Source organism: Sparassis crispa (assembly GCF_003851025.1).
Source record: "Sparassis crispa DNA, contig_000000F, whole genome shotgun sequence".
NCBI lineage: Eukaryota > Fungi > Basidiomycota > Agaricomycetes > Polyporales > Sparassidaceae > Sparassis > Sparassis crispa.
In genome coordinates this window covers 3014985-3030038 of record NW_020939747.1, presented here as the reverse complement: position 1 = coordinate 3030038, position 15054 = coordinate 3014985, and the positions used below count along the sequence as shown (strand labels likewise).

Genomic DNA, 15054 nt, shown 5'->3' with positions numbered 1-15054 from the left:
GCCATGTTCGCAGGTACTCGTTCATCACGGACCACTCTTAACTATTTTTTCCCTCCCTACTCTTCAAATGCCGCCTAGCTCGCCCTCGATCGCGAGTTCTTCTCGCAGCACGCATGTCGAGCTTGCATCTGGCATTTCTACGTCTCTGTCGGGGAAGTATCCTCCTGATGCCTTTAACGTGGAGATCTTTGGGATCCCCCACTTGACCTCCAACCCGTGGTACCAGAGGGCATACAGTGCTTTTGCTGCTAAGCACTCTCGAATCGCACGCGTAGTCAAGTACCTCAGAGGCCCTCGCCCAAAAGTAGAATTGACAGGTCAGCCGTGTCATGATGTTTGTGAGGAGAGCGTGCTCACATATCTGTACGCAATTCAGATCCAACTCCATTCCTGAACTTGACTCTCCATACGGGACGGCGTTCCTACAGCCTGGCTCTCGAACCTGCACTAATTCGCGTGACTCGACCGTTCACTTCTCCGTGGCTCTTCATTATCCTCACAATAGGCTATGTTATCGCCGTTGCATTTATTTCACGAGCACAATCCTTCCTGACACCCGCAGACTCATTCGTCAGTTGTACTGCCACTTACTGGTCTGCAAACAACGGCTGTGGACTGGACGGCCAAGATTGCATGCCGTTCAGCAATTCGTCATTTAATTTCCGTTGCCCCGCGCAGTGTAGCTCCGTGGTTCTTGAGAATCCGCGGACAGTGGGCGATGTCAAGGTCGATTATATTCCCTTGATTGTCGGAGGTGGTGATGTCAACGAGACATACCGAGGCGACACATTTATCTGTGCAGCTGCTATTCAATCGTTAGTGCTATCTATATTTCACGATCTCGTTGATTGATGCGTTTCCTTAGAGGTCTCATCAATGACTCCAAGGGGGGCTGTGGTTCTCTGCAGCTTGTCGGTAATTACACAGACTATCTGCCATTTGCGGCTCGTGGGTTGAGCTCCATTGGATTTCCAACGACTTTTCCGCTCTCTTTCCGATTTGCCCCATCCACTTCCCTACATCACTGCAGCGATTTGCGCAATTATGCGCTGGTACTTGACGTCATCGTCACCGCAGCGCTGTTCCTTGTCCTCCGCCCCAAATCTATCGTTCTCTACTGGTGTATAGTCTGCATTGGTTTCTGGCATGTAGCTCTGTTCTCCCAGCCGATGGCCACACCACCCCCACTCGATCAAGCCTTTGGAGCATTCCTTCCCTCTCTCTTCATCGCTTATGCGTTCTGGCGGCTTGCTTTCAGGTTCACGTTACCTGCATTCAGAAACGCCCCGATTGAAGCTGCTGTGTGGTACCTGGCGCCATACTGGGCAGGCGTCTTGACGAATATCACCACCGACAAGATTCCTATCAATACGCTCACTGCGACTACCCTCCGAACAGAGCCAGGAGCTATTCCCGCTCTGGTCATTATCCTCGTCATTTTATTGTGTATTGTTATCAATCAAGTGCGGGTCATCCGTAAGACCGGTTGGCTGCCATACTACCTAGGGTGGTACGTTGCTGGTGGGCTCACCGCCCTGGTGGTCGCACTATTGCCTGGACTGCAGTTTAGACTGCATCATTATATTTTGGCAATGGTTCTCATACCGGGCACGGCGTGGCCGACACGGGCATCCGCTGTATACCAAGGATTTCTCCTGGGCATGTTTCTTAATGGTGCTGCTGCGTGGGGTCTTGCCTCCATTTTGCAGACTGCAGCAGACGTGAGCATTTTCTCTTCTCATGAAGCTACGGTTTGAATCTACTAACCGTATTTGTTCTCTAGCTGCAGGGGGACGGACCCTCGGGCTCAGCGATGCCATCCTTCTTAACTAACTCGACAAACTGGAATGCATCCATACCTTTGATAAACCAGATAATCTCCTGGAGCGCCCTTCCCGATGCGAGCGAAGGTTGGACAGGCTTCTCTCTTCTCATCGATGACGTTGAGCGCTACACTGGAGCGACACTCAATTTCTCGCTCGGAGCACTGCAAGCAGGCCTGCCGCACTTCTTCCGTCTCGCGGTGCGTGGCTTTGTACACATTATTTCTGTTTGTAGCCTCATGCCATGGCGATATGCCGACGATCTTCCCTCTTTAGTATAATAATGCCGCGACGACTGGAGATTTCACGATGCCCGCGACTCTGTGGCCAAATGGGACATGGGTGGATCCCTTTCCAGGGACTTCCACATAAATACTGTGGTTGTAGTTACCTCAAACACTCTTGTATAGCCCCCGATATTGGTCTGTGTATTACTTTAAGCTATTGCTTCTGATGTTTGTGGCACTACTATTAGTAGTAGGTGACACACATTGAATTGGTGGAAGTACTGCGTGTATTCTACTTATATCCCCGACTCCAGGAACTGGAGGAGGGCTTTGGCAAGGGGAAACGGCAGACGCCTCTGCGAATGAAGTTGTGCGAAAACAACATCAGTAAATAAGTTGAGTAATAACACTTACGATTTGAGTCTTGACTCCGTCTAGGATTCCGGTCGCGAACGTCGCTGTTGCACTGGACCTGTCGACACTGTTCGAGTGCAGGTCTATTTACGTAAGATCGCGCTCGCGAACGTTCCGCCCTTGCGCTCGACCTGCCCACGGTGTTCCAGCGCAGGTCTATTCACGTAGGATGGCGCTCGCAAACATCACGTGCGCGCTCGATTTCTCGACGATGTTGGCGCTGCTGGACGACGTTACACCTCAGTGTCGCTCCTCGACGAGTCGCTATACGACATCATTCTGTTTTGCATGTGAGTGTATTCTTCTTCTCGTATTATTACTAATCTACTGATTCACCACTAAACCATGTAGAATCTACGTGGACCTGCTCTCTTGAAGACATAGTTTTCGCATTTTTTGCGACTGTTTCGGACAAGTGTAGCTGCAAAATAGGTGCGTCTATGCTTGTTGACTTGTTCAAATGGATACTTACAGTTTAATTTGCACAATGCAGTTGCTATTTGTGATACTGTGTTCACAGTTTCGCAGTGCTGTTTTGATTGAGTTCGTGTCTAAGCACGTTAAACATTTCGTGTTCAAGCACGTTAAACATTTTGTGTTCAAGCACGTTAAATATTTTGTGTTCAAGCACATTAAGTATTTGTCTTCAAGCACGCTGTTCAAGTACACTAAGGATTTGTGTTGAAACACCTTTAAATCTTCGGACTGAAGTAGCGTAAGCGATTGACTTTAGCCATGGCAGATTTCAATCCCTCATGGTTCTATTTGTCTGATGAACAGTATTTGCGTACACTCCAAAGGTTAAGTCTTCATACTCTGCAGTCTGCAGCTGTGTCATCTCACTGTTTAATACCTCAGAAAGACCGTAACAAGTCTGAGATTTGCAGAAGACTTCTTGTTGACTTTCAATTGAGTCGTGCATCTGTTGCTATCATGTCCAATGAAGATGTAGCAAAGTGTCTGCATGGTGATGATCAACTTCTCAAATCCCGGTATGCTCTGCTCAGTGCTCTGTATATTAAATTGTATGGTGAACCTGTAGCACTAGCAATACGTTCTGCGAACTCTCCACTTTTTGAGGAACATCCATTAATTGGATATGCCATACTGCCTGTAGAATTATGTATAGAATTACCCTGGTTTGTCACTCCAGCTAGTGTTCTCATTCACCGTTTGTCATCTGTGTTAATGCGAACACTTTATAACTATGGTATTACGTTTACAAACCAATTGCCGGTAAAACGTCATGCACGTTGCACAGTTATAGTTGAGCATATTGTTGAGTTGTCCCAGTACTTATTCAAAGTTGAATCTTCAAAGTTTTTAAATACTATCTTGTGTCATTTACCATTCTTATCTCAGAGTGAGTTATGTAGTCCTCGTAGTGAACTGATTTTCAAGCTACTAAAGTCAAGTGTTCCATCTGAGATTTTTGATAAATTAAACATGGAGTCTCATACAAACAGTGATGCAAAGAAAGAGCAGCGTAGAGTTGAAAAGGCGTTAGAAATTGAACAGGACAGTGCAGAGACAAAAGCATATATTGATGCATGGCCACAACTTGTTCCTCACAATGTGATTCTTAACTGTCTGAACAATTATTACACTCATACTCAGTGGCATTCACCTTCAATTTGTGCTGTATGTGCTCGTCAGTCACATGAGATTCATATTTCTGAATATAAGATGGATGGTTTACTGCTGAATAAGCAAGTATTATCTGCATTCCAAATCACAGATCCTTTCATTCTAGAAAACTGCGTAGTTAAACAGAATAGCTCTGAGTTTGTTTTTAAGGACTCAAGGTTAGACGGCTGTATGTTGGACAAGAAAGGGCTGACTTATGATAATGGCATGGTCACAGCTATCAAAATTTGTTCGAGCTGCTATACAGCAATACAACATCGTACTACACCACAATATGGCTTAGTTAATAATCTGTATCGTGGTTGTCTGCCTGAGCAATACAATGATATAACCTGGGTTGAAGAAATGGTTTGTGCAATCTACCGTAGCACTGCACATGTCACAAGAATTTATCAGTCATCTGACCCTGCACAGCCAAAGGTGTTTCATGGAAACACATGTGCACATGATTTAAATGTTGTTTCCACAGCATCAGTGCTTCCAAGAACACCTGCCGATGTTGCTGGTATGCTTACAGTTGTTTTTATTGGTCCACATAAGTTTAAGCCTGAGTACGTAGGAAACATGTATCGTGTGCGAAAGCGTAAGATTTGGAGCTTCTTACTGTGGCTTAAGAGTCATAACAAGTTGTATAAACATATGACTTTTGATCTGTCTGCACTTGATATGTATCCTGAAGATGATGTGTTACCGGGTCTTAGTTCACGAATTGTCGAAGATCACAGAATGGATACTACACTTATATTTCAAGATAAAACGGCAGGCTTTTCAGAACATCCTGCAGAATTATTTGCCAAAAGCTGCCCTCTATCAAATGAACCACAACTTATGATGGAGAAAATGGGCATGTCAGATCCAGAAGGAGATAAACTTAGTGGGAGAAGCTTTACTGCTGCGGCAATAAGAAGTATAGTTAATCCAACTGCATCGCAACCTGATGTTGTAGTTCATCATGGTATGCTGCCTGTCTCTGAATACAACAATCCTAACTTGTTTCCAGGTATGTTTCCAACACTATATCCATTTGGCATTGGTGGGTTTGAAGATCCTAGTAGGCCAAAGCCAATAGAGTTTGATACTCAGGTCAACTACTATCTTGATCTTGCAGACAAGGCATTTCGGTATCATCACATGTTTATGTTCATTGCACTTAATATATGGCAGCGTCGCTCTGCTCACTTACACACACACTTTGCAGTACAAAAGCCCTACTTTCAGACTATCGCTAGAAGATTAGTCACTCTTTCACCCTCCTTGCTTATGTCAGTCTCTAACCATCTTGAGAATGAAGGTAAATATGCAGATTTGACTGACCAGCAAAAAGATGCATTAGACTTGCTAAAGCATGTGAACACTATTGGTGGACATATTCCTGGTTCTCAAGCCTCAAAAATTCGGGTCAGAAATGAGATACGTAGCTACTTTGGTTACTTTGGCATGCCACATATTTACATGACCATAAATCCTTTGCCTGCACATAATCCAATTTTCCAAGTCATGTATGGTGACACTACTGTAGACTTGGCCAAACGATTTCCACTAGTTGTGCCTGCACATGAACGTGCTTTGCGGCTGGCCAAAGATCCAGTTGCAGCATGCAATTTCTTCTACTTTTGTATACACACTATATTTGAAGACCTCTTGGGCTGGGATTTTTCTAAGAGACGCTCCAAAAGGCAAGGTGGAATCTTAGGAAAGTTGCGTGCATTTTATGGTACACCTGAATGTACTGAGCGTGGTACACTGCATGGTCACTTTGTATTATGGCTACTTGGAGGTCTGAATCCTTCTGATTTGCATGCTAGGTTGCGTGACAGTCATGAGTTTGAATACCGATTTTTCAGATACTGGGAGAGCATTATATTTCATCACTTGCCTAATATTGATATGCAAGTTGATCAAACGTACGAACCTCGTATTGAACGACCACCACAACCACCTATTGTTGGTGAATCGGCACTCAATATTCTGAATGAATGGGAGTCAGTGTTTGTCACTGAAATTAAAAAATGTGGAGAAGTCTTGCAGCGTCATCAACACCGTAAAGTCTGTGAAAAATACGGTAATGAAGGTAAATGCAGATTTTTATTTCCCCATGAGGTTGTTGAGAGCTCATATTTTGATCGTAATACTAACTCTGTCATTCTGATGTGTAAAGATGCAAATGTGAACTACTACAATCCATATATTCTGGTTTTTTGCAGACATAATCATGACATTAAATGTATTCTTTCTGGTAAAGCTGCGAAGGCTGCAATGTTTTATATTACAGACTATATTACTAAGGTTGACCTAAAAACCTATCAGATGCTATCATTGTTATCAAAGGCAGTAGCAAGTTTACCCAGTGGCAATGACCAATCCTCGCAATTGACTAGTTACAGTACAAAAACCTTACTAAATAGGTGCTTGGCTCAATTCTTGCGTCAACAACAGATCCACTCTCAGCAAGCAGCCTGGTACATACGTAAGAGAGGCGATAGTATTTCATCACATCCTACAAAGCCCTTGCTATCTATTTTGTTACTGCTTTATGTCAAAGAGCATTATTCATTTGCTATGCAAATTGAAAGTCAGAGTGGTGAGGATAATCATTCTGATGCTGATGACATAGAAGAGTGTACTATCAATATTAAAGTGAATAAAAATGGACAGCTACTCGAACAGAACCAAATTGATGATTACGTCTACAGACCAGACACTCTTTCTCACTTAAACTTCTATGACTTCTGCAGATACTTCACATTAGAGTCTAAAACAGCACAGCATAACCATCATACATCAGATGATCGACTAGGTGTACTTCGACGTCTTTCTGTAAAGGAACAACATCCTCTTGCAGATACACATGTACTTGTTGAGCACTTCAGTCCAATGCATGTTGACTTTAATATGGAGCGTGTTCCACGTCCAATTGGTACACTGATCCCTCGCCATGAAAATAGTGAAAGGTATGCAATATTTATGCTGGCACACTTTAAACCATTCAGTGATACAGTTTCACTTGTAGAGTACGGTGACACCTTTCAGCATACCTTCAGTGTATATGACTTTAGTGAGTTCAGCAAAACCAAGATGTGCAACTGGGAGGCAGCATATGAATGCGAAGATGCAAGAGACAGTGAACAGTTGCGCAAGCGAGCGACGCTGCTAGCAGAATCACGTCACTTGACAAAATCCATGTACTCATCTGTTACAGCAGACACAGATGATGATGTTGATGTTACATCACATGATAGACGAAGTGCAGTCAATGACTTTAAGATACAGCAGTTTGTCTCTTTACTTGAACAGTGCAATTGGCTCTATCACAACACTTATCACAAGATAGCTGCACTATCCACTGTTAAATATAATATAACCCACTTGCAGTTGCAGAAGTGGAAGTCAGCCCTACATGAGCAAGAGATGCAAGTAATGCAGAAAAGACGTAATGCTGGCAACATGAGCTCTCAGTTTACTCTCGAAAAAACTCCTGCATACACTGAGTATTACATGACGCCTACAATACCAGAACAATTAACCACATCCACAGAAGCCCCAAATATGAGTGATACTACTGCATTAGTTGAACAGTCCCCAATGAAAGTTCTACAGTCTGTTCAAACATCCTACAGTTTAAATGCTAAGCAGGCATGTGCCTTTCAGATTTGTGCAAAACATTTTATTCAAAACTATGTAGTCAAATCAGACACTGTAATGGAACCGCTGTACTTGTTGCTCACCGGTCCCGGTGGCACAGGCAAGATGCATGTTGTCAAAGCCTTGAAAGAATTGATGACATACTTTGGCTGCTTATACCAAATTCGTTTTCTTGCACCTACCGGCTCTGCTGCTGCTCTAATCGATGGAATGACAATTCACAAAGGACTCGGTTTGAAGATACAATCAAAGACAAAGGGTAAAGGCAACAGGCGACTGGGCGAAAGTGAACAGGACTATACAGTAACAATTAGTGTTCAAAATCGTACAGTATTGCGTGATGAATGGCAGCGTGTTGAGTTTGTACTTATTGATGAAATCTCACTGGTTAGCTGTCAGTTACTCTCTGAGATAGATCATGCATTACGTTATGCCAAAGAAAAACCAGATGTATGGTTTGGAGGTATTAATATAATTTTTGCGGGAGATTTTTATCAATATCCTCCAGTAGGTGGCACACCGCTATACACACCTATATCAGCATATGCAAGACAGACATCAGATGAACTCAGCAAGAGGCTTGGTCGACTTGCATGGAAGCAAGTAAATGCAGTGGTAGAGTTGACTGAGCAACAACGTATGAAAGATGATCCTGAGTATGGTGATGCAGTCAATAGATTGCGAACACGTGAATGCACAATGGGAGATGTTGACCTATTTAATACACGGGTAGTTAAGTCAGCGACCCATCTTGATGGCCTTCAAATAAAAGATGATGATGATGATCCTACAGTAATTGTCAATACCAACCTGCTACGACAAGTTATTAATACTGAAAAGGCACAGGCAAACTGTGATGCAGACAATGGTTTGAGCTTAATAATATGCACAGCGGTCGATAAGATTGATGGTCAGGTACCTGAGAAATCCATTCGTGATGCACTTCTGCGGCTCAATGTAACACCACTTACTTCTGAAGGTGCCCTCCCAGCATTCATTTCATTATATGTAGGCATGCCTGTGGTACTACGCAGTCGAAACATCTCCACAGAACTTGGAATCACCAATGGTGCTCAAGGCATAGTTAGGCACATCTCGATTAAACACTGTCCTGTCGGATACACATATGCAGATTGTGTTATAGTTGAGTTTCCTACAAGCAAGGTACATCTGCCTGATTTGCCTTCAGGCTATGTGCCTATTGCTCCAACAACATGGCGGTTTACAACTACACTTAGAGATGCCAATGGAGATACACAAAGGTACCAAGTTACCCGACTGCAACTCATCATACAACCTGCATTTGCAGTCACCGGCCACACGTCGCAAGGCAAAACACTGCCTAAAGTACTTAACAACATGACTGAGGGCGGCTTTGCAGCCTACGTTGCTGCATCGAGAGCACGCACACGAAATGGCGTATTCATCTCAGAGCCAGTAAAGTTGGAACAGCTAAACAAGCCTGTTTCTGCTGACCTATACCATGAGACACAGAAATTTAAAGTGCTTGAGCAAAATACTTTAATTCACTATGGCTTTAAAACAGGATCCCTCGTACCTTTGCCAAATCCTGAAAGTGAAGATGACATCTCCACAAAGTCATTTCATGTCAACTTTAGTGACAGTAGCTCACAGTCAAAAGGAACCAAACGGAAAGCCTCACAAATGGAAGAATCAGGGATTTTGCCATCAATATCAATGCCACATTCTGACTCATCACCATACATGTACAAGCACGGTTGCCAATGGTCATCCACAGACTACTCATGTGCATATGATGCCACATTTATGTCACTTTATCACAGCTACTCTCAACTGAGCTCTTCTTTGTGTGCAATGTGGAAGAATCAGTCAGCTATTGCTAGTCTGTTGGTCAGTTGTTTTGAGAATCTGAGCCCAGACTCCAGTGCCGAGCAGTTTAACATGCAACGTGATTTTCTCCGAGATTTTCTTAGTAGACGATCACCTATGGAATATCCAAGATATGGTCCACAGTTTGCCTCTGCAGCAAGCATAATTGAATGTGCATTGGAAAACACCACTAACCATATAGTCACGACCATACAGTGTCTTGCCTGTCATCAAACACGCCCAATCACACTAAGAATCCCATCTGTTATTGTGTCCACCAGCATGCAGTCCTCTGCTGAAACTCAAACTATACAAACTTGGTTAAGTAAGACCATGACATCATCCATTCTGCATGCAAGAAGATTACTATGTCAATGCGACAGTGAAGTTGATCATAATATAAGCAACATTACACCACCGCCCATCCTATACTTTGAATATTCGTCACAGGAACATACAGTTATCACTCCCATATTTGATCTGGAATTCAATATGCAGACCACCTACTCATTGGCAACTGTAATATACTTTGGATCTAGTCACTTTACAGCACGTCTCCTCCACTCTCACAACTCAGGATGGATATACGACGACCAACAGAATGACGGTGTCCCACAATATGAAAACAGAATGGATACCGATGACCTTACACCACTCCTTACACTCGACGGACGCTGGGCGCACATCCTCGTGTATACATCAAATGGTCCATTCAATCGAATCAATTGAATCAACAAAATATTGTATTATTGCCACCATGACACTATACCTATTTTACTGACTTTATTACCTGATCGACACGATCTTCATGCTCAGATGATCCTTTCATTTGAATTTTTAAAAGACAGCCATACCATCAGTATCTTATATCATATGACTATATGTAACAGTACTGCAACTATCCCACCGGCTTCATTACCTGATCTACATCATCTGTCTTGTCCAATACTGTCAGCGAATTCAAGTGTTGTTCAGTACTGGTTAAAACAGAAGGCACAGACTGGAGGTAAGAGAACCGTCTCTTCTTCGGAGCCTTACCTCCACCAGTGTTATCAGCCGCCGCAGCAATACGCATCATCAACAAGTGCTCTGACTCGCAGTCCGCAATCAGCTATAGCCACCATTAGAAGTCATTTTCTGATAACAAACAAATGCGGGCAAACGCCAACTCACCTTCATCCCCAAGCGACTCACGATCATGACAGTGTCAAGTCGTGTAAGAAACTTGCGACCTACGTTTGCCCCATTTTGACTCACGTGCTCACGAAGCCGAAAGTTTACTGAAAGCTCAACGAGCTCACCGGCACGCACCATGTCAAGGGATGACTGCACAGGAGTAGACCACCTACATAAACACAACATCACCTCAAGCAATGCAGACAGATGATTTCATATCATGACATACCTGTCGTCATACTCGCCCTTCAGCTCCATGCATGACACAACATTGTCTGATGTCCACGAGAGCCTCCCACCAGCAACTAGCTCTGCCAATGCACCATACGGGTCAATAACCATGTTCAGATCGGCACTGTCAAACAACGGTGCTTCCACCATAGGCGTGAGCACACGTGTCTCTGCAATAAAACACGGCATGGCACCAAGCCAGACATCATCAATTACAGATGTCTTTCCACAGCGTGCATGCATTTCCATGAAACGTAAGATGTTTGATCGGGCAGTGATGGCTCGCCGGAATGCAGGACCTTCACCGGCAACCACAACAGTCTGCAGAGCGAGATTCGGATTTCCTCTCGGCAGCCTAGATACGAATCAATCACATCGGCAAGCAGCTTGTGAACTGCAGAAGTGACAAACCTGAATGAGCGCCTGAAAGGGGGCAGAAGACTCATCTGAGAAACAAATCCAGACACACGCAGTGTAACCTCCTCGCGCGAGCTTCGCCACACCAGGTACAAATACCCACCCGAACCGACCTGAACATCAAATTGACGCTCAACTGTCTCGAACTGATCGTACGTCTCGAGCAGGAACTGCGATCCCTGTCCATCGGCACCCATTTCCGGATTCGGCGCCTTCGTACGTGTGGTCCACTCGTCGAATAATTTCACTGACCAAGATTCAGCCATCATCCAGTCCCATCACGAAAACAGAAACTCGACGCACCACAACGCGCATCCTGAAAGACCTTTGCCATCGTGTCAGAACTCAGGTGAGCCTCCAAATTCATTTTGATCGAAAGCAGCAAGATTTTTACTAAACTTTATACACCAGTGTCAATTGCCAGCAAGACACGATCAACGAGCAAGAACGAACACACCGGTGGAGGTAAGTAGCCATCCACAACGACCGACGCTCGCCCCCGCACGACAAACTGTTCGCGCGTCAGATTCAAATCTTACCATCGCGCCCAGCTCATTGTGGACACGCGCCACTGCTGCGCGTCAAATTCGGCGCACGTTCATGACCGCTCTAGCCACATCTCCACCACTGACACGGACGGTCGCCGACGTTCTCCGCCACCATCGCCAACTCGGCCGCGACATGCAGCAATACCAACACGGAACCTCGCCCGACCCAAACGCGCGTCCCCACTGGGAGCGCGTTCGCGACCGCTTTCCGCAGCACCTCGACCGCGGACGGCCTCCACCACCTGCATTCTCGCCAATGCGACGACCACGCAGACCTGCCGTTGGAACGCCAATACCGCGCCTGGCCGACCACAAAACATGCGCCCCCCCTGCGCACGCAGTTTCCTCCCCCCTCTGGCTCAGGTTTCGCGATCGCGCGCGGCTTGACCACCACGCGGACCTCCCGGCGTGCCAACACCAATCCCGCGCTGAGCTTCTCGCAAAACACGCGCACCCGCTCGGGTGCATATTTTTCTCCACTATTTTACTTACACTTTGCTGACATCCAGCAGTCCCAACACCGCACCTCGCCCGACCCAAATGCGCGTCCCCACTGCGCGCGCAATTCGGCGCGCGTTCGCGGCCCCTCTCCACAGCACCTCGACCGCCGACACCCTCCACCACCTGCATTCTCGCCAATGCGACCACCACGCGGACCTGCCGTTGGAACGCCAATACCGCGCCTGGCCCACCGCAAAACACGCGGCCCCGCTACGCGCGCCGCCACCTCGACTCTCTCCCTCACACTTCGCGACCGCGCGCGGCTTAACCAACACGCGGACCTCCCGGTGTGCGAATCCCAATGCCGCACCTAGCCCATCGCACAACACACGCACCCGCTCGGTGCGTATTTTTCTCTGCTATTTTGCTTACATTTTGCTGACATCCAGCAATGCCAACATGGTGCCTCGCCCGACCAAAACGCGTGCCTGGACTGCGCGCGCAATTCCGCACGCGTTTGCGCCCCTCTCCACAGCACCTCGACCGCCAACACCCTCCACCACCTACTCTCGCCAACCGGACCACCACGCGGACCTCCCGTTCGAATGCCAATACCGCGCCTGGGCCACCGCAAAACACGCGCCCCCGCCGCGCGCGCTGCAACCTCGACCCTCTCCCTCACACTTCGCGACCACGCCCAGGTCGACCACCGCCCGGACCTCCCGTTCGAACGCCAAGGCCGCACCTTGCCTCTCGCAAAGCACGCACCTGCGCTGCGTACACAATTTCCTCCACACTCTCGCCCCCGTTTCGGCACCGTGCCCAGACAGCGAATGCCGACGGACATGCCCCAACAGTCGCACCGCGAACAACTCCCACCTCGCCCGATTTCCTCTCGCAACCGCCACCATGGCCTCCGTCACTGATGCTCCTGCAACCACCACTGGCAGCAAACGCAAGATGAGGCATCTGTCACCGTCCGCACCAGTGCCTTCACCCGCAAAAAGGCAGAAGCCCGAAGACAGCGACGACATGTAAGTCTTCATACCCACTCACCGCCATATACCAGCCAACATGCAGTTCTTTGCAGATTCTCGCCGACAGCACACACTGACTCCACCGCATCCGATACTCCCACAGACGATGCTCACGCCAGTCACCGACCCGACGAGACTCCCGGTAAGCCCTACCGCAACAAAGGAAAGCACGTCGAGAAAACCAGGACACCGTGAGTCGCTGTTTGCCACCAGACAGACACTTCCGCTAACTGCACCATATATACAAGAACCGAAGTGCTCCAGTCGCTGTCGAAACTCAGGTACGCCCTTTGGCAATTATCCACTGTGACTCACACTGACACTTTCTTGCAGAGAAACACTCGCCGTGACACGTGCCATGAACAACGTGTTTGTCCTCATGCAACCCATGTATCTCAAGAGGGCATTCCCTTCGAACATCGCCGAGTACGTCCATTTGCCCTTGCTTTTTCTGCCATACTACTAATCGACCCCAAAGACGTCTGGACCACGTCTCGATCGCCACCGCACACGACATCATCAATCTCGCGACCGCAGACCCCACAGCACTCCACTTTGTCACCATCGGAGCCTCCGACTACCTTCAGCTCAAGACGAGCACCCATCTCACGCTCTTCTCTGTCGTCGGCTCCGTTACCCACAGCGACCTGATCAGTCCGAGCGGTCGCAGCCGTCAACTCTGCGTTGCACCATCAGCACTCACCTGGCCACGTGCGGCCGCCGTCCTGGGTGCCATTCTCAACAGACGAACACTCGTCTTCCCGTCGTTCCATGCCGGCCTCTCCTTCTCGACAAGGTTGACCACTGGCACCTCAAACACTCCAACCAAGATCCGCGGCATGGCTCCCGCCACTCCGGTGAACGCACAACGCGGTACGTGACGTCTCGCACTACAAAATGTTCGCTAACGCACCCTGCAGGTCCACCCCCCGTGCTGCCGGCCGATCGAGATGGTAAGATCGCCCCCAACCTTCTCGCACATGCGCCCTAACTCACTCCTCCCGCAGTGCCGACTTTCGACGGGTGTAAGCCCTTCAAGTTCTCCATGCGCTCCATATCGATGCTTCCCAAAATCCACGACGATCTCTCCACAGAGTCTGCCGTCCTCCTGCTCTTCACTCTTGGGAAGTACATCAAGAGCCACCCTGAACTCGACGACGAAAACGCCGACACCACTATCTCCCTCAACATCCAATCCATCGTCCTTCTCGCCAATCCGGGATCGATGCCCCGCGGCTTCCTCGAGGACGAGCCCATGCCCCTCCTCGGAGTCTTCCGACCGAATTCCGAGCCTGACCAACGCCACTCGGATGACAGCGACGACGATGATGCCTCGCTTGTCTAGTTTTTTCCATTACTGTAACTATCACAAATGCCTGTACTTGTACTATACGTATCAATCACACACCCTTGCTCATACAAAAACTGTGAGCACCCCGTCGGAGTCGGGGAATGGCGCTCGCGCCGCTACGATGTCTTTACATGGACAGCAAACATTTTCGGGACAAGCGGGCGAAGATTGCATTGGTCGTCTAAGCACGTTGAGGCTCTGAATATCTGACGGACTTCGCCGTGCAGCAACCGTGCAGATGGCACTTGG

General features: G+C 47.4%; 3 protein-coding genes across 3 annotated transcripts; 2 read left to right on the top strand and 1 right to left on the bottom strand.

The window, feature by feature from the left end:
- Window positions 1–67: 67 nt before the first annotated feature.
- Window positions 68–2195, top strand: SCP_0111280 (Uncharacterized protein; the record flags this gene model as incomplete). The annotated part of the gene is made up of 5 exons (XM_027753357.1): window positions 68–317; window positions 377–815; window positions 866–1721; window positions 1784–2023; window positions 2100–2195. The coding sequence occupies 5 exons, from the start codon at window positions 68–70 to the stop codon at window positions 2193–2195; spliced, it is 1881 nt and encodes a 626-aa protein (XP_027609158.1).
- Window positions 2196–10502: 8307 nt separating this feature from the next.
- SCP_0111270 (hypothetical protein) lies at window positions 10503–11762 on the bottom strand (the record flags this gene model as incomplete). Its single annotated transcript, XM_027753356.1, has 5 exons — window positions 10503–10715; window positions 10778–10949; window positions 11010–11366; window positions 11423–11675; window positions 11732–11762. The coding sequence occupies 5 exons, from the start codon at window positions 11760–11762 to the stop codon at window positions 10503–10505; spliced, it is 1026 nt and encodes a 341-aa protein (XP_027609157.1).
- Window positions 11763–12028: 266 nt separating this feature from the next.
- On the top strand, window positions 12029–14799 carry SCP_0111260 (hypothetical protein; the record flags this gene model as incomplete). The annotated part of the gene is made up of 8 exons (XM_027753355.1): window positions 12029–12438; window positions 12489–13451; window positions 13508–13645; window positions 13703–13735; window positions 13788–13880; window positions 13933–14327; window positions 14375–14407; window positions 14462–14799. 8 exons carry the CDS (start codon window positions 12029–12031, stop codon window positions 14797–14799), a joined length of 2403 nt encoding a protein of 800 aa, XP_027609156.1.
- Between the last annotated feature and the right edge of the window lie 255 nt (window positions 14800–15054).